Source organism: Amblyomma mixtum, chromosome 3, assembly GCF_055824585.1.
Source record: "Amblyomma mixtum isolate Tamu chromosome 3, ASM5582458v1, whole genome shotgun sequence".
In the NCBI taxonomy this organism is placed as follows: Eukaryota; Metazoa; Arthropoda; class Arachnida; order Ixodida; family Ixodidae; genus Amblyomma; species Amblyomma mixtum.
Genome location: NC_143014.1, coordinates 406,554,049 through 406,573,247, shown reverse-complemented (window position 1 = coordinate 406,573,247; position 19,199 = coordinate 406,554,049). Strand labels below are relative to the sequence as shown.

The 19,199-nt window shown below is 47.2% G+C and overlaps 2 protein-coding genes across 2 annotated transcripts; both read right to left on the bottom strand.

Annotated features, from left to right (window-relative positions):
• Positions 1 to 351: 351 nt before the first annotated feature.
• Positions 352 to 4,638, bottom strand: LOC149357508 (uncharacterized). Its single transcript, XM_089577927.1, has 7 exons — positions 3,576 to 4,638; positions 1,321 to 1,557; positions 1,137 to 1,242; positions 942 to 1,057; positions 692 to 875; positions 558 to 633; positions 352 to 502 (listed from the first exon to the last, which is right to left on the bottom strand). Exons 3-7 carry the CDS (start codon positions 1,240 to 1,242, stop codon positions 409 to 411), a joined length of 576 nt encoding a protein of 191 aa, XP_089434053.1. The 5' UTR covers positions 1,321 to 1,557; positions 3,576 to 4,638; the 3' UTR covers positions 352 to 408.
• Positions 4,639 to 8,880: 4,242 nt separating this feature from the next.
• On the bottom strand, positions 8,881 to 18,453 carry LOC149357507 (uncharacterized). Its single transcript, XM_089584786.1, has 3 exons — positions 17,800 to 18,453; positions 15,148 to 15,709; positions 8,881 to 14,278 (listed from the first exon to the last, which is right to left on the bottom strand). The coding sequence occupies exons 1-3, from the start codon at positions 17,886 to 17,888 to the stop codon at positions 12,245 to 12,247; spliced, it is 2,685 nt and encodes an 894-aa protein (XP_089440912.1). The 5' UTR covers positions 17,889 to 18,453; the 3' UTR covers positions 8,881 to 12,244.
• Positions 18,454 to 19,199: the final 746 nt, after the last annotated feature.

Here is a 19,199-nt window from a genome sequence, read left to right as displayed (position 1 = left end):
TCCGCGCTACAGAAAAACTTCGTTCAGGTGAGCAGACAAGCCTGCAGAGTGAACACCACAACGATAGGCCTGTGTAAGGATATGGAGCGCACTAGCTCCTTTTTGTTTTATAGTTTGGGGCTGTCATAGACTGGCTTTCTCCCAAAAGGACGGTAGGCAAGGAGTAGTTGTAAGCTACTTCGAAGACGACGACCTATGACTTTTTTATGGTGATAAACAAGACGATTCGTGGAGATGACAGCCCCAACCTAAAACAAAAAGGCGGCCCTTTGTTGTAGGTTTGGGTGGTCATCACCACAAATCCGTCTTTTTTACCACCATGAAGAAGCCATAGGTCGTCGTCTTCGAAGTAGCTCACTACTTGCTGCCTACCGTCCTTTGGGAGAAGGCCATTCTGTGCAGTTCGCGTTAGGCGATCACTTCCGCCAGAAGCTCCAGGACTGCGTCCATGCCCGACGCGCTCCAGTGGACGCAATCCTGCCGCCTGGCCACTCCTATCCTCCTAAAAGAAATAACAGTCGTTATTTTGAGCGGAAAATGTTGACATATTTACTTACCTTTCATAAAAACAGTATTTCACGCGATTTTTCCGCAGTATGAACAGGCGGTCTATCTGCACTGGCACCACATTGTCTGCGTAGAAATGAAAGCAATCATTATATTTTATAGACTACGTTACGAACTAACTTACCGTGGTTCTGTTGAGTAATCCACGTGTTGACTACTTTCAAAATGCGCCAGTGGGTGCTGTTGTGGGCTGCACGGGCGACGGGTGGTAGCGTGAGCAAAACAACCACGGCACAGCGCCCGCGCAGCCACTCCACAATCTCCCGCAGGGTGGCCACGAGCTGCCTTGCGTCGACCATGGTACGCGCCTGCAAGAAAAAAAAAACAGGGAAATGAGTTTGCACGCATAATGCCGATGCCGTAAACAAGCGTACCCTGGTAAGGTCGTTGGTGCCAACCAGGACGGCGACCATGGGCTCCACGTGAGCCACCCTGCGTAGTCTCCCGAGCAGAGTTGCCGCAGTCCCTCCCGGCATTAGGGTAGGACTTTCTGCGCGGCGAAATTTACGAGCAGTTAGGCACTGCAGTTTCAGAAAATGAACCATATTTGCTTCTACGGCCAAACTTACCGATCTGGCTTCGCGGAAGTCCAGAAGCACGCTCCGCCAACCGCAGGAGCATGCTGTCCCCAATGAGCTGATGCTCGTAAATTTTCGCAGGTTGGTTTTGAAACATCTGAATCAAAAAGAAAAAAAAATTACTTTTAGGGAATCCCCAGTTATGCCGCGAGTATATGGAAAAAGCAATACTTACTGCTGATGATCGAGGATCCTTGTGACGGGACGACGGGTCGCAATGCGGTTGCTACGCTGCTGGCCCGTAATTTATACTGATGGGTGCACCCGGCGACCTCTCTCAGCTTACGTCATCAGCGCAGGTGTTTCCCGTCTCGTGGACAAAACTGGCGCTGTACCAAGAAGGCTCTTACCAGGAAAGGAAAGGCTGCGAGGCGTCTCTCGGGGATAAAGGCCGCGGAGGATCGCTCGACACCTGCAAATTTTTTTCAGACCCGAAAGTGGACAAGTTTCTTTTCATTTCCTGCCTAGCCCCTGCTGCCTTGCTACAGAAGGTCGTCCACTCTTACTTAGAATGCGCTAGCGCATGGCCGTCCTCTTTGGAGGGTGGTGGTAGTGGTTTATTTAAAAAAAAAAACCTTCTTCTGCGCCACTTTGCTGTGGTGAGCGACTGTGTCGCACGCGGTGGCCCTCTGAAGAGTGCGGCCTTCTAACTAAGAGTGGACGACCCTGTACTTTCTCGACAGCTCCCTAGGAGTACTCGCGAAGTCACATGGCGACATTTCAAAGGTTTTTCATCACCGGAAGCATGGCTCTGTTCGTTTCCACAAAGAATGCGAGAGTGTCTTCCAGGAACGAGACCTTCTAAAACAAGCCTTTCCGAAAGCTCACTTACAGATTTCCGCAAATGTTCCATTCATCTTGCAGTTTTGCAGGGTGCAAAATGTCCCATTATCTAAAGTGACCATGCACTGCAATGGGCGTCGCGCAGGGAAGCCAGTGCTTTTGTAAAGGAAAACTTCAGTAACCGAAAAGCGGGGAAAGTGGGTAAGCTGCTGTGTGCGCTAACGTAGATGCAAGATCAACAAATAGCACATGCCTGCAGGCAGGCGTGATGCCATCTTCAATTTTTCGTATCAACACGTGGCTTGTTTACTCGAATATAGGCTTCACAAAACGTTTGACGCCGGGTATAAAAGCTAACTTCATTGGCTCCTACTTATTATGTTGGGTATTGTACAATCATAACGAATCGCTGCACTGATAACTAGGTCTGCAGGCTTGCAAAAATTTGCAACCATGCTGAGCCCCTCTGACCACGCACCGCAAAAAAGAAAAACGTACATGGGTGCTTCGCTGCCTTACTTGGGGGTTTTTCAGTATACCACGCATCAGACAGGGCATTACACCACCTACTCCTTGCTGTTCATTCCTCCAGCGTCCCCTGTCCCTTTCAGTTCATTTTCTTTTTCCGTACAATGGTCCATTCTGCCATCCTATTCGTTATGTGAACGCGTAGCAATTTTTCTGACCTCACACGTTTTCTGGGTATCGCTTCCTCGACTCAACATGGTAACCATCTTTCGTCCCAAGTATTCGCTACCTGTCCGACTCAGTAAAGCCGGCACAGCTGCACCGGGTCCTCGCCTCCTGGAATATCTGACGATTATGTCGGAGGCTGGATGTCCACGCATTGTGCATGGGCATGCAGCACGCTTTGACAGAGCTGGTTGTCCTGCAGCTGCGAAGGTTGCCGAAAGCGTTTGCAGAAACAGTAACCAATTTTCATGCAATTCCACAACTGTAGTAGAGGAAAAGCCGCAAACTAAGCTACCTCGCTGCACATGACGCGAGCGCTGCACAGCTTGTACATTCCGTTGGGGAAACGTTGTGAGCGACGCTTACGATAAAGAATAAATGTCAGGTTTTTCGAAATGACCTACACGGTTCTCTGCATCCTGTTACGATTATGTGAACACGTGCGCTGCTTTTGTCGTTGCGAGATAAAAACGTCACTGGTGCTAATCTAATGCTAATCACGACTGTACTTCTGCTTTCCTGTTTCAGGCAGGGCTGGCTGCGTTGTTTATAAAGGAGGATGATACAACATCATACAAAAACCTTCTTAGTGAATCTGCAAGAATCCAAACGCCGGTTACGTACCCTGCAGAGCTAAAGCGCCTTCAATGTGGCGGCGTGGCCTATACTGGGAGCAGGTACTAGGTGGTGCACTGACAACAATCGCGCATCTCCATCATGCTTATGACACGCTTTACACTCGCACTAAAAGGACGTCTTCCAAGCCGCTAATTGGAAATTGTAACATATCTCCTGCTGATACAGCATGATTGATTCGAGTGCAGAACACCCGTTTCCAAAGCTCTGCCTTGTTAGAGCTGCGTGACAAACGCCCTTGCAATGTATGTCCCATACTACATAAACCTCGTGTGTCAAAAACCCCGTGCCAGAAAGCTTGCGACAAAAGCCTCGTACCAAAACGCATTTGCCCAGCAGTGAGTTTGGCGAACACACTACACTTGGTCCGGCAAGGCGAGTGTGTAGTCTCAGCAGCCGTGCTCCGCTGTAAATAAAGTTTTATTTTTTATTCTGGTTCTTAGTGCGAACTTTTTTTTGGTAATGAGCAACTAAATATAATGTACATACCTGAATACAGCTACTCTCGCTCTGCTAGTGACGACGACCCCTTTCCGCGATAGGTCTAACGATTCCGCAGGTTTCGTGTGTGCAATTTCCGCAACCGTCGAACGCGAATTCACGTTTTGGGGAATGCAAATGGCCAACAAATGAAGTTTTCACAACGGTGACCTAATATCGACTATTTTCACAGTGCAGGATGCACATACAATGAAAGGAAAGCTCTGGTCGGACCCAGACTGCCGCGCTCTTGGGCAACATGCAGCAGTCACCGGCGTCGCTTGTGGATTAGGAATAAGGACGTTTTATTTCGCCATCGAACGTACTTCAGGATAAAGCGATTCAAAATTGAATATCACATCGGAGAAAGCAGGGACAATTAGAAGCGTCGGTCCTACGCGATGTCAGCAATCCGGCCACCGAATGTTTCCGAGGCGCGCGATCACATCGGCAGTTTCTACAAAGTTGTCGCGCTGCATAAACAAGCAAAGGAACAACAAGTACACAAATAGGATTAATAAAACAAAAGCGTAGCTCTCGTTTTACCTCACGCGAACAAACATAGCTGTTTGCATACAGCGCTGTAAAAAGGAGTACTGGTGTGCAGTCGCCCTGTGTTATTGGCGGAGCGAAGGGATGGCGACGTCAGTGCGGGCCGTGTTCGTGACTCGAAGGGATTCCAAAATCTCGAATGCCTTCGCGGAGCTCCATTGACTTGATAGTATGTCAGCCAAATGCCATTGAATAGTTCGTGCAGCTGCACAAGGCGACATCCGACTCGAATGACACTCGGTTGGAAGGTATTTGAAACGCCCGTGTAGCAGAGATATTGCTAATCTCAGGCTCGTGATGCTTTCTTAGATAACAGCATGCGATCAGACGCGAAAGCAATTACATCTGCTATGACATATTTTGCAAGTATTTGCGAAAACAAACTTATTTTCACAATGTGCTGCAGCACCGATCGTCACTACCTGCAACACCCATCGTCACTATCATCATTTCCAAATAGCACCTCTTTTTGCCAAAAAGCATTTATAATTGTGGGTGCAGGTGGTCTCCAGAGCAGTAACGGGCAGTGCTGGCTTCAATAGGCAGAAATGAAAGGGGTGAGTCATCTGTGGACACGCCTTCCCCGGTGCACTTTACAAGGCTACGCTGGCGAACCTGACCGCGTCTTGTCGCTCGAGTCTGTTGACTGTCAGGACCACGCATGTAATTGCGAGCGCATAAAGGCTACTGGCAGTGTACGTTCCCCCCACCCCCCGCAGTTGTTGACGGAGCAAGCGTCGTTCCTGGAAAGAAACGCGCAACGCACCGCTTCACCACGACGGTGAGAGCAAGGGTTGGGTGCCGCGCTAAAGATTTTTATTACAAACCCCACTGCGCCCAGGGCGGGTGCGCCCTGACAAGTTGTACCCACTCCCCGCAGCAGAGGCACACAGGTCTGTCTCCTCTTTCTAGCCTGGCCTTGGCTGCAGAAGAACCTTGGATTGGAACGGCCGCATGTCAATCGCCTTCGCAAAACATCAGCTTCGCAGAACTGTGAAACCCCCTCCCTATTGTAAACAGCGTGACGTCAAAAAGTTGTGGCCCGGTTGGCAGAAGTGACAACTTTTGGTTCTGAGCCGGTGTTGTTGGTCCCGAGGGCTCCTTCGCCGCCTTTTTACCCCGATTAGAGACGCCTCGCCGGCCCTCACAGGATAGAAGAGGGGAAACGCTTGCGCTGAATGACTTAGGCCGGGTGGCAGGAGCGCGCTCCAGGCGCCATGGTGAATCCGGCCGGTGCCTCATAATAGACCTCTCCCTGATGTAAACAGTGTGACGTCAAAAAGGTGTGCCCCGATGGGCAAAATCGTCGAATTTCGGTTCTGAACCGGTTTTTCAGGTGCCGAGCACTCCCCCACCAGCTTTGTTCCCTGATTCGAAACGCCTGGCAGCCTTCTTCTCCCAGTGTGAGCCTTCTCGGTACGGCGCATGTTTTGCCCTTCGGACCAGAAGCACGTGCGTTGATGACGTGTGTCTTGAAGGAAGCCAGTTTTCTTTGCACGTGTTGGCCTGCCAGCAAATCTGTATGCGCAGTCGCGTTTTTTTTCTTTTTCAGGTGAGAAAAATGTAGAGCCTAAGATGTGTGTCCCAGAAAATAGTGAAAACATTTTTTTTTTCTGTCAACTTGAAGGAGCGAAAATTGCTAATTGATCACGTGCACTCAGTGGAGCAGATTGTCAATGAAAACTACCTCCATGGGGAAGTGACAGAAAGTGTGTGTCCTAAGTGAATCAACTTGAAATTCGAGGCCAATACAATGGGGTTTTGTTACGTTTTGCGCTAATAATAATAAACACAATCTTTATGCGAGCATAAAGTGCCTCTAAACAGATATGCGAAGCTGAAGAGATTACCGCGCATGCGGGAACACTTTATTTGCAGAGCCATCGCTATATGTGCTCATTCATGTGCAAGCAAACATTTTGACTTAGAAGTTACATTCAGCCAGAGCAATGCCTACTCCCAATATCTTAGAATGTCATGAAATATTGAGGAAAATAGATGTGTGTGTAAATGATGGCAGATTTTTTTCACGTTTCATGACCATGCACACAAAAGCAACCGCTGTGGCAAATGCTATTTCAAGGCCGGAATGCGAAGACAATGCAAGCATGCTGCTGCGGTATGCTTTTATGTAAACAAGCATGAGGAACCGTCCTGGGCAAGAGGCTGAAGCGTTCGTCAGATCTGGTAAAATGTAGAGTTCCGGACCCTTCCAATTAGGGTTTTTTCATAACCACGCTAATGAAAATCTGGTCGCCTCAAGTCGTTCCGGATTCGGCACGAGGCTAGGGCAGCCTCCTTTGCTACGTCTCCGTGCAGGCCCAATGGACACAAAAGCGCCCAATTCTCCGGAGTCGGCCCACGTGCGTGGGGACATCAGCACGTGGACGTTACCTCTCCCTTTTCGCAGTAACCGTTGCGAATGTCAAGGGCCGTCGTCTCGATGATTGTTCTGCGTACCGAGCACCGCGGCGGGCTGGCGGGGGACTTCCGCAATCTTCAAGAACGTCCCCAAAGGACAAAGGCCCACTTCCGCCCTTTTGACGGTCTCGCATTCCGACCCTTCGTGACGGATGTCTTCTGACGGACAGGTGTCAACAGCCCGGGGGAACATTCGTCGCGTCCGAGAACTTCACCTCAACTTTACCTCGAGGGCCTCCTTTTCTCCCCGGCTCAACGCGTGACGTGTCCACAGGTGCGGGAGTGGAAGTGTGTGCGCGCGAGTGAGTTTCTGGCCTCACCTGCCCTGGAGTTGACGTCATCATCCTAGGGAAGCTAGGGAAGAAAGATGGTATAAAACTCGCAACGAATGCCGTCGAAGAGCACTACTTTCCGATCTTCACTCATGTAATTATGTAAATAAACTCAGCCTTCTTTTGCCACCTTCTAACTCCGTCGCTCTGCGGCACTCCTGTCCTTGGCCTGGAGGTGGGAACGGGCGTCGTGCAGACCGTGGATCCGTCGAGCCGCGACCCCGAACCTCGTCTTCAACACCATGCACACAAAAGCAACCGCTGTGGCAAATGCTATTTCAAGGCCGGAATGCGAAGACAATGCAAGCATGCTGCTGCTGTATGCTTTTTTGTAAACAAGCATGAGGAACCGTCCTGGGCAAGAGGCTGAAGCGTTCGTCAGATCTGGTAAAATGTAGAGTTCCGGACGCTTCCAATTAGGGTTTTTTCATAACCACGCTAATGAAAATCTGGTCGTAAATGTTTATCAGGTAGACGAGCACCATTTTGAAAATATTTATGGTCTTTCTTCTAATTTGTGAATACGGATCGACACTAACGTCATATTATGTTCCCCGCTTTGTAAACCAGGTCAAAAAACAATTCGCGATGTAAAACCTGCTTCCCACATAACCTTGCTGAATTATCCTGAAGTCCTTGATGGTGTTGCTGAGAGGGCTTCGAAATCTGCTGAAAAATAGCTCTTAGACAAAATGTTTTCACCAATGTCATCCACAGACCACCCAGCCAAAGGACTTCATACCGGTTTACAATAAATTTCACCAGAAGCTCTCGGCCCCTCGTGTTCACGGAACTATCCTGAGTAGTAGTAGTAAGTGGCTTTTATTGTAAATGAAAAAGAAGGTAAAAGGATTCTTGCCAGCGCCGGCATCTGCTATCATGTCTAGAAGCACCTGAGCTGGGGGATGGAAATGGAAAGCGAGATGACAGTGAAGGGGAAAACAAAGGGTAGAGAGAGAGGGAAAACCTTCCCACCTGCTTGTATTTCCATTACGCGAGGCGATACAGCCAGTGGGAAGGACCGCGAAAGTTGCCGGCGACCTGACACGTGAGGCGCGCACTTCGGGAGAGGGCGACCGCGCTCTCTCTCTCTCACACACACATACACTACGCTCGCCCGCTCCGCAAGCTCCCCTCTCACTCGCATACACCAAGCTGCCCCGCACGCCCGCAGCACAATTTTCTCCATTCTTGACCGGAGCGGAATTCCAGCCATGACTAACAATGAGGGACACCACCGCTTTTGAGCACCCGCGAGCAGATTGGCACTTGCGCTGGCACGTGGCAAGTGCCAGCGGTGCGAGCAGCAAGCCCACCATAGCAGACTTCCATATTTATGCAACTCACCTACTCCTATCTAGACACTACACGCGCATTCGTGCAGCGCCATGCGCAGCAAATGTCGCTGTACTATTGTGGAGCAGCTCTTCCGGAAACCGCCATTTACAAGAGCTAGTTTTGAATCATAATACCCTGTAGCCGAGACTGACAACTGATTGCATTTCTAACGATTTCGGTATCCGTGGTGTGCACACCGCTGAGGGAAAGTACTGGTATTTCATGCAGTGCAAACAATGGCAAGAGATGCTGGCATTGTTTTTGCTGCATTGCGCGCATGCATATCACCAGCTATGCTCCCATATACCTTTCAAGAATGTTATCCGTGCATTCTTTTTTTCTTGCAGTGTGTGATTGACATATAATTTTGGGGGCATGCTTTGCCACTACAATGCTAGTGAAATCACACTGTCCACACATGCACTTCGCCACTGGTAGAGGCAGAAGCAGAAGGCTTCATTCACTTCCATTGATGTGCATTTTCAAAAGACAAACACATGTTCCTTATAAAAACAGGACCATTTTATTGCAACATCTGCTAAGCACGTTCAGATGCCTTGCACAACTCCCCCACACATCATGGTGGCAGCCTGCAAGCAAACAAGTCCATACCAATGTCATATGTGAGTCTATTTTCAGGAAGTGACAGGAAATGTCAGTGCTCAAAAGTGGGTATTAGCTTGCTGTTTACTGCTCAACCATTGCAGTTACTTTCCATTGACTTAGTGTTTCAGTAACACACAAACACATATGCTTACCTCCCGTCATACAAAAATGTGAGGGCAGTAACGGAAAAGGAAAGAAAATATGTGCATAAACATAGCAAGTGGACTGAAAAGTCCTTACATACATCTAAGTAATTTGCTGCCACTGTAACAATGAGAGCAGATAAGTTAGGATAAAAGCCTGCTGAGCACGATAGAAACATATTCTGCTTACGCCATACAGGGTGATACAAAGCTGCTGGAACAATGATACACTGCTTGTTTTGATGTCACCAGCAGTTCACGAAGAAAAAGCTTACCAGCAGAAGGCTGTATCCATTACACACAAGCAGAAAAATGTGAGCTGTGAGGTTGAATATCCCTTGAAAGTGTATATTGATACTGTGCTTCCAAGGAAAGTGAACGCCACAAGCGGGCTAGTAGCAAAAGAAAAGACGCAGCTATAGAACAGAAGAAAGGAGCAGGCATAAGAAGTACAGCATGTCCAACTAAGCTATACTTGGGGAAAAAGAAACAACTCAACAGTGCCGTTGCAACGGACATATAAAAGCCCCACATTTTTGAAAATATAAAGCGGAAAGAAATGAAAACACAGTTTCATGTTTCATATAGCAGGGATCTCAACGGTTACATTTGAAAATCAATTACAAGCATATTTAGAGTGCATTCATCCACAAATGTGCTTCAGCGCCTTTTCAGCTAAGGAAAACACCCAACTCAAGGAGGGCTGTGTAGCTTTCAAGCATTTGTATGAAACAAGTGATAAGTTTATAGCAAAAATACCCTCTATAATGATTTTACCTCACATATACTCACCTACGAGGTCATAACAGGAGGGCGGAAAGAAAAACTATATTGTTGCAAAAGAGCAAACGACTAGGCGAGGTCTGATGGTCTGCAGCGGCAAGTCTTCAGGGAGTGCAGACATGTTGCATGCCATTTTCAAAATACAGTACCAGCATTTTTTCCAGCGCTAGATGTGGTGCGTATAAAAATTAGGCTCCCCGTGATTTGAACAGGACAGGAATAGAGGTCACAACTGGCTGTGGTCCTCCACTGGATGTGACCTGGCTGGTGATGGGAACACAAGAAAGATATCAACATAGGTTACAATAACTTATAGTTCATAGTTGCTCAACCATGAGCTAATCACACAGGACAACCCATGAGATAGAGGTGTTTCTGACAGTCATCGTAGTGGTTACACAGTTCTCGCTGGTTGAACCGACTACTGATTGTCAAGCAGGATGTGCCGTGAGAAAGAGGTGTGTCCTGACAGTCATAGTAGTGGTTACACAGTTCTCCCTGGTTGAACCGACTACTGACTGTGAAGCAGGATGTGCCATGAGACAGAGGTGCGTCCTGACAGTCATCTTAGTGGTTACACAGTTCTCGCTGGTTGAACCGACTACTGATTGTCAAGCAGGATGTGTCATGAGACAGAGGTGCGTCCTGAGAGTCATAGTAGTGGTTACACAGTTCTCGCTGGTTGAACCGACTACTGATTGTCAAGCAGGATGTGTCATGAGACAGAGGTGCGTCCTGAGAGTCATTGTAGTGGTTACACAGTTCTCTCTGGTTGAACCGACTACTGATTGTCAAGCAGGATGTGCCATGAGACAGAGGTGCGTCCTGACAGTCATAGTAGTGGTTACACAGTTCTCGCTGGTTGAACCGACTACTGATTGTCAAGCAGGATGTGCTATGAGACAGAGGTGTGTCCTGAGAGTCATCGTAGTGGTTACGCAGTTCTCGCTGGTTGAACCGACTACTGATTGTGAAGCAGGATGTGCCATGAGACAGAGGTGCGTCCTGACAGTCATCGTAGTGGTTACGCAGTTCTTGCTGGTTGAACCGACTACTGATTGTCAAGGGAATGTGCCATGAGATGGAGGTGCATTCTGACAGTCATTATAGTAGTTGCACAGTTCGGGCTGTTTGACAGACTACTGTATTTTCAGGTGTACAGGTCGCATTTCTTTCTGAAATTTTCGTCGGTGCGACTTATAAACGGAATAAATGCGGGTCGCACCAGCTGCTCCCGAAAAGGTGCTTGTGTGCTGGTATGGATGTGCTGCGCGATGCCTAACTGAGCCGACCACTACCGCGTCCCTTATAGTCCATGTCACTTTGTTATGTTTAACCCAGCAACTTACAATTTTGAGATTTGAAAATATCGGTGCGCGCTGTCTCTTGAGCGAGCGGATAACTGTCTCCAACATACTGTTATCTTGTGCATCCGGCAGTCGGCGGCGGCAGCTAAAATGAGTGCACGCCATTTTCATAATGCAGTACGATGATTTTTTCCGGTGCTAGCTGTGGTGTGTATAAAGATTGGTTCGCCCAGTTAGATAGGAGTCAGCAAATACCGTGCATGGCCTCTGGTATAGCCAGTAGGGAGCGCATGCATGGTGACACCAGACAAACTTCAGGGTTTGGCCATACACTGCTGCTATTATGCCGTGTCACTAACATAACGTGCACACATTTTAGCCGACGATGACGAGCGCCAGACGCGCAAAATAAGGGTATGATGGATGCAGTTTTCCATTTGTGCATTTTATTTACTTTTGACTGCGCCTTTGCGTGCCTTCCGTATGTATCTCAATAAACATTTTTAAAAGTCCTATCTAGTTTTTAGATTGTATATGAGCTGCCACAATTGTCGGCGCAATTTTTTTACAGGTGATCCTCAACGACCCCAGTGGACAGGTGCGTCTTGTACACCGGTGCGGCTTATGTACGTTTTTTGGATAAACAGCCATCTGAAGGGGGATACGACTTATACACCACAAAACACGGTACTGATTGTCAAGGGGGATGTGCCATGAGATAGAGGTGCTTCTGACAGTCATTGTAGTGGTTACACAGTTCTCGCTGGTTGAACCGACTACTGATTGTCAAGGAGGATAGCCACGAGACAGAGGTGCTTCTGACAGTCATTGTAGTGGTGACACAGTTCTGGCTGGTTGAACCGACTACTGTTTGTCAAGCAGGATGTGCCATGAGAAAGAGGTGCATACTTATAGTCATCGTAGTGGTTACACAGTTCTCGCTGGTTGAACCGACTACTCGTACGGGAAGTGACATGATTGTTTTCAGACAGTGGCATTGCTTTTCTGCTTCAAACATACATAGTTCACTCCTTTTGGGCACACGCTTCTTTCTTCCGTTTGGAAGAAGCTGTTTTTTTTAGTTGGCTTTTCTCTATGGCAAGCCTATTCCATTCTGGTCGGCGGATTTCCATTGAGCGGGTAGTTCGGGGGTCAATAATTTCTGGAAGAATGCAGTCTCTGTAGAATCGAATAAGACTTTGCTCCATTTTGTTCCTCCAGAACTCATCATCTCGCAGCAGCTGCTGCACATGAATTCCTTTTGTGGTGTACACAACAAAGTCACAGTACGACCTCCCAGTAATGTGAAGCTGGCCCTGAATTTGATAAAAGTATTGGTGAGACTGCGGAAGCGTAGGAGCAGTACTGCTATCTGTTTTCGCACAGATCTTTCGAGCAGCTTCCAGTGGGTCCTGGTCTTTTGTTGTGTACGGACATTTGACCTCCACAATACCATCAGTACCAACCAGACCATCAGGTGAAGGAGCCAAAAAACCATGCTCTATATCTACAAAAAGCCCGCACTGCTGCACCTCATTTTGCTTCAAAGTTTCATACAAGCTCAAGGCTTCTTTCTCATGGTGCCTTCCATGTTCCAGGGCTGCTGTAGTGAAGCTCTTTCTGTGCACAAGGCTTTTGACAAGTACGTCACATGGAGTAGAGTCCTTCCGTGTACAAACGGAATGGAAGTATGATGCTGTAAGGCGATGCTGCCTCTCAGCATGCCAGGCTGGATTATCAGCCTGACCTCGTGTTGCGTTTTCAATTTCCTCCTGCTGCTTGCGATCAACTTGCAAACACTGAAGCATTTCTCTAGTCTTTTCAGAGAACTGTTCAGGTGGCATATCTGGCTGTTCACAGTTAGGCCCATAGTGACGAAAAGATTCGCAGGCCATAGGATCTTTGTGTCTAGGCTTCTGCTGACCACAGTCATCAAAGAGCCGTTTCCTCTGCAGCCTTTTATGCACTCGTTCGTCATTTTTTTTTGCTACATACTTTTTCAGGACAGGTGCTGGACTCTTGTTAGTTGCAGCTTTAGCAGCTATGGCATGCCACTGAGGTCCAAGCTGAAAACTCAGTCCAGCACCTTGGCACCGATGCTCATAAGAGCCTTTTTGGCACCGGTTGATCTGTTTGCCACCTGAAAACTTGGCAGCAAGAGACATGTAGTTCTCTGCAAGGTTGCTTGTATCCCCTGTCACCAGGCGGGCAGCCTTGTCAGCAATAATATTTGCTGCAGTCATTATCTTGACTTTCAGCATTTGAGGAATGCACCCCCAGGAATTTTCACTCTTCGTTCCATCACAAAAATACATTTTGCATTTCTCATGGCAGCCAAATACATGACTTGGCCCATTCAAGAGATCAGCAGTCAGATCTTGTGCGCTGCGCTTTATCAGCTCTTGCCTCTCCTCTGAGGAGCCCTGAAACTCCCGCAGGGTGCGGGCATAGTGGCTGATTGCTTTGCGGGCACCATTTTTGATGCGTTTTATTCTAGGGCCACTTAGGATGCTGGCACTCCCTTTGCATTCTTTCACAACACCGTAGAGGCGAGTGGTATAACATTTGACTGCATGATTGGCACACTCGCTCTTCTTTATGAAACGACCGTAGTCTACCTTCGTGCTGATTTGATGGTAGACAGATGAATCACCATCCCCTATGAAGGTACGGTATTCCAGGCCATGCATCTCTGTACTCATTTTGAACCCTTCCACAATAATGTCAGCCTCCATAGCACCAGAGCTTGCACTCCAGTTTTTGTAGCACGCATGCTCTTTCACCTGCTTCTGTTCTCTTGTGTAGTACTCACAGGTACTGCACAGTTTGTTCCTCACACCCAGGTAAAGCAGCTTCTGCGTGCGTGCTCCAATGATTACCGCAACTCCAGAATTTGCTGAATACCTGTGGCCATGGCTTCTGTGTGACCAGCCGCCGTCAACCACCACCGTGATGTGTGGAGTGCTCTGGTCCTCACAGAACTCCCCTGCTTCAGCCGCCAACCTTCGCTCCTCTTGGCCAGCTTTGAGCATATGCTCTATGAGCACATGCTTCCAATGCTGAAAAACATAATGGTTGTTCCACATGAGTACAGAAATTACCACCCACAACGAATCACAACGCACAAACGTGGGTATGAGAGCATGCTGGTTGGTTCTTCATGCTTTTGAAGTGCAAAAGATAAGGACAATGAGAGAGGCTGAAAAGGGAGGGCGTGATGCATAGCTGCAAGCCCTGAGCTTCCTGACCACCCATTTTGCATGTGGTGGACTTCCACAAAGACCAATCCGTGTGTGTTGTCCCTGTGGACAATGACGGTGTGTGCAGTTTTGCCTTGTCACTCGCAATATGCCGCTGCATAGGTGCTTAAACTTTATGCACACCGTGATGTCACAGTCATGTCTGTGGACACCTATGTACTCACAGTTATGAGGTAAAACATGAAATAACAGTGCACAAAAGACCGAAAAATGAATAGTGTTCTTGTTGTGCTTCCTGCTAGCGTGGCACACAAGCTTGGGTTTAACATTTTCCAATCCTCTCCACAAGTTCAGGCTTAGTTTTCTTTGTTGCTATTTGAAAAAAAGCCACAATTACTACACTGCTGCCTGGTATTAGTTTCCAAGAACACTGCCAGTGAGAAAACACACAAACTACATTTGCACCTTTTGCAAGATAAGTGGACAGTTAGTAAGACACGCAAAGCTACCTAGCCAAGTGTGCACAGAATACTAAGCATAATATGTCCCTGTCTTTTTTTGCGCTTCATGCTTCGCCATTATGACCATACTAAGCATGTTTTGCCCCTTGACGTGGCCAATCCCCATATGTTGGTGCTTGCAAATCATGCAAATACACGAGAGCAGGTGCCAAAACCAATACTCTGAAATACAAGAAAAATATTGCAATGGTAGGTGCACCGTCCTACCTTTCCAACACAGTCCTCCCGGCGCATAAATGCTCCTTTGCTCATGACTGGGACCTGCATAACTGACATCACCTCCTCCAGGTGAGAATGGCCACACCCTATACTCATAAATGCCCAGACAGCAGCATCATTGACGCCAAGCTCAAGGCTGTTTCCGAGGGATGCCGGTTCCGGAACCGGGTCTGTGGTGACCTTTCTGACCTCATTACAGCCACTGCATTGAAAGATCAGCTCAGACCACAGCCCTATTTTTCGCTCCTTTTGAAATACAAAGTGGCCCTCTTTCGACTGAGGGCAACTATGAGTGTCAAGATGCCGTATGGCAGCTATGAAGTGTGTCAGTGACACCACCCTCCTCCCCGAAATAGCCTTAGGCTGTGGCGTCTCCACTGCATCTGTGACTCTTTCAAAGGAAAGGTCTGGTAAGGGTTCGTCACCGCCGAGTCCCAGACCATTCCAATAGTCAGGTCCTCCAGCATCTGTAAGGCCCATACTGGGTTCCACATGTGGGGGAGTGGACATTTCTGCACCTCTGCTGCTTTCTGGCAGGGTTTCTTTCTGCCTGAAATATGTGGTGAAATGAATATACTCTTAAGAACAGAATCATTGTAAATAAGTCCATCATTGTAAAATAAAGCTTCAAAATACAGCAGACAATGCTCTCCATACGAAATTGTGATGTATCCAACAGACAATGGTAGCAATTTGGTTGCATCATGATGAAGCAATAAAACCATAAATGGTTGCTCATGCTCAGAAGTGTGCAGTCTCATCGACTGCAGAATAAGCATGTCTGGCCGTTTATCAGAAATACTGCAGCAGATGTGCAGTGAAGCTGCTTCACACAAGTCCTTGCTGTGTGCTATACTAGTGCACGCAACCTCCAAGAAATAGCTATATTTCAGTTTTCATTTCCATTGTTTTATAATTTCAGTCATGTTGAAGACATGATTGTGCGCTAAAATGCGGTACAACTGGCAATACTAAAAGCATATTATGTAATACAACCACAATGCGTAATGTGAAACATGAACTACTAAGAGCAGGTTACATGCTTTTCATTGTCTTTTATTTTCCTTCAGTAAATGTTTCAACAAGAACAGTTATAGTACACCATATCTAATAATCTTGATTTTTATTTTGTAATCCTGCATTGTGGAATGGAAATGATGTTTTTGCCCGATAGCCTAGGTACTTCACATGCCTGCACAGGATCGCAAGACTACATTAGTGCAGCCTGGTGATAACTTTATACCGTGACTGCCAAGAGTGGGCTGTTTGAAGTTTGCTTCAGGCTTTTGATACAGAATCCTAATTTGATTGGTTTGATTTGAATGATTGAAGTCTTTATTCAGACAAGTTTGGTGTGAGGGACAGGACAAAAGGCAATTCACTTTTGCCTGACGAGTCCCTGTCACTCATTACACTGCTAACACTTCCTGTTTTCTAGAACCACAAACAACATACACTCAAGGCGGACCGACGTCTTGATAACATGGTTGGCATGGTTCTCACTGTGTCAAAGGAAGTACACTGGATAGTGCACAGAGCACAGTTTTCATCTGGGGCACTTGAACATCCATCACTTTCATCACAAGTTTTGCTCTCTGGCCCCTTTTTCAACACTACAGACAATAAAAAATGAGCAGTGGGGCTTCTTCGACATCCCTAAATTGTACTTCACAATTTATTCTTGCAGCGAAGTAGGAGAAGAAAAATTTGCTTGCAGTGAATACGAAACAGAAGCATGCACTGACTAGTGCGTTTCTCTAGCCAGAGTTATGCAGTGAATTTCACGAGCACAATTATATTTCTTTGAAAGCACCGGCCTCATAGCACGAAACTAGAAGATAATCAGCATCATAGGCGCGAGCTAGGTGCATGAATGAAGAAAATTGAACCTCCTCAGCAAAAAATTTCAAGTGCTAAGAACTAGTTTATCACCGGTACTAAGGTATCTGCAGTAGCTACGGCTCGCAGTGCGCTTGTACGATTTTTTATCACGCTTTGCCCCTCCCTCATCATAATCTACACATAAGCTGCCAAATGCCACTCGCATAGAAAGGTGTCCATCCCCCCACAACGTAAACTGCCGCTTCCACGCACTGCACTGCGAGCTCCTAACGAAATCAGGAGGAATGCAAAACGCAAACGCGAAATGTTTTGCGCAATGCAGAATCAGCAGGTGATTTTATCGCCCTGTATAAGCTGTAGTATACTTTTTTAGAAATGCCAACAGTTTATAGACTTACTTCAGAGCGGAGTGAAGAAAAAAATTCCATCTGCCACATCTGGGATCCAACCCGCGACGTGCGCATGCTCAGGACGAGAGTCGTCATATTCATAAAATATCCCTCAATGCCCTCTGTGACTTTTAAAACTCATCGCTTATTTCTAAACACAAGCCCCTCAACTCTCCAATTTAGAGCCACTTCTACAGGACCCCAGCTAAGGAACAAAGAATTATGCAGCAGATTTCTGCTCTCGCCTTACGAAATGTCACAGTGCCGTGACACTGGTAATCTTGCACACGCGTTCATGAAAAACCGCACTCGATAACACACACTACGAGGTAGCTCACGCACGCGACACAGGTACAGTTGGGACTTCAATGCACATACTAATAACAAAATTGCGGTCCGAATGGCTCACCTGCGTTTGGCCCTGACATCAGCCATGCGCGTACGACGCTTTGTGATCGTCGACCTTTTGCTTTGAAGGTATCGCCGCCGATTCCCCATTTGACACTTTTACACACAAAAAACTGGCAAGATAACGTGATAAAAAACGGCGCTGCACATAAATACAGAAGCACAGTAAAAAAAAAACACCAACAAGCAAAACAGCACGATACGCCGATGACAGCCTGCGGAGCAGCCGAAGAAGCGACCGAAAGGCAGGACAGGCTTCAGCGTAGTCAGCCGTCCGTACCGGGGCGAGAGTTGCGGGCGTCACACACACATGGGAGGCGCTGCGCACACGTTTCAGTAAACCCCAATAGTTACTGTCTCGTACGTCTTGCTTCAAAATGTTTGACAGCGCCACTGTCGTTGACCGGCGGAACTCCATTGTTGAGTCAAAACGCCCGCGAGATTCAAATGCAGCAGCCCCGTCGACCAACAAACGGGGCGAGTGCGAGCTAACATGAGCCGTTTATCATACCCAAATTTACATCACTGGTAGTTTAAGACCAGCGACTTCAGTTCCTGTCAAAAAAGCCTGGAATATAACAGTGATCTTTCGCGCTGGATGTATTTTGCGGAGGTTACGGCGCACCAAAAAATAGCGCAATTGAATGGCGCAGTAATACCGTTCTGTTTGTAATAGCGAAATTCCGCCTTGAGCAGATCCTTGAATATTTCCTAAATATTTCGCGTGCAAAATTTGTTCCCTATACGACGTTTACTTGCTTCTAAAACTTAGATCAAAAGAGCGCAGTTTCTAGGTTACGACCAACTTTGAACAATGAAAACTAAAAAATTATGACATGTAGCTCAATGAAATTTTCAAGAATTAACAACATGGGTACTATCTACAATCCTGCTAAATATGTTTGTGATTTATGAACTGGACTAGGAGTTATTAATGCGCCATTCTTTTAAATTTCACACTTTTTTATGGCACCAGTTCTAAATAACTACCCAATATAACTCAATAAAATGCCTGTGAGGTCCTTGAGTCACACTTAATCTAAAAGCTGCAGAAGCAGTTTTCTTTTCGGAGCAGTAGTTTTCGTAACCAGCAAATCCAACGCAGGCAAGTCGAGCAAAAATATCGTTTTATGCCCCTCGCTCTTTTGCTCACTGCTATCATACTAACGTGAATAGCTTTTAGCGACACATACCATCGCAAAGAAGATACAATTATCTTTACAATGCGCTCAATATCATTTCTCTAGCGCAAACGGATGAGCCACACCGCTCACACAAACATGACGAAAAATGGCTGCTGACCGCCGCTAGCGTGGTACCGCCGCCTTAAATATTCCGTCTGGACGGAACTGCAGCGGCAGCAAATGTTCCGTCTGGACGGAACGCTAGACACTCTGTTAA

What these genes read in the sequence shown, in the direction of transcription:
- LOC149357508 (XM_089577927.1), bottom strand. Translation starts at nt 1,242, where the DNA reads ATGTTTCAAAACCAACCTGCGAAAATTTACGAGCATCAGCTCATTGGG. An exon ending in GCACCAACGACCTTACCAGG is followed by an intron (nt 876 to 941) that starts GTACGCTTGTTT and finishes TTTTTCTTGCAG; the next exon opens with GCGCGTACCATGGTCGACGC. An exon ending in AAATACTGTTTTTATGAAAG is followed by an intron (nt 503 to 557) that starts GTAAGTAAATAT and finishes TATTTCTTTTAG; the next exon opens with GAGGATAGGAGTGGCCAGGC.
- LOC149357507 (XM_089584786.1), bottom strand. Translation starts at nt 17,888, where the DNA reads ATGGGGAATCGGCGGCGATACCTTCAAAGCAAAAGGTCGACGATCACA. An exon ending in GATGTCAGGGCCAAACGCAG is followed by an intron (nt 15,710 to 17,799) that starts GTGAGCCATTCG and finishes CACATATTTCAG; the next exon opens with GCAGAAAGAAACCCTGCCAG. An exon ending in GGGAGGACTGTGTTGGAAAG is followed by an intron (nt 14,279 to 15,147) that starts GTAGGACGGTGC and finishes TATGTTTTTCAG; the next exon opens with CATTGGAAGCATGTGCTCAT.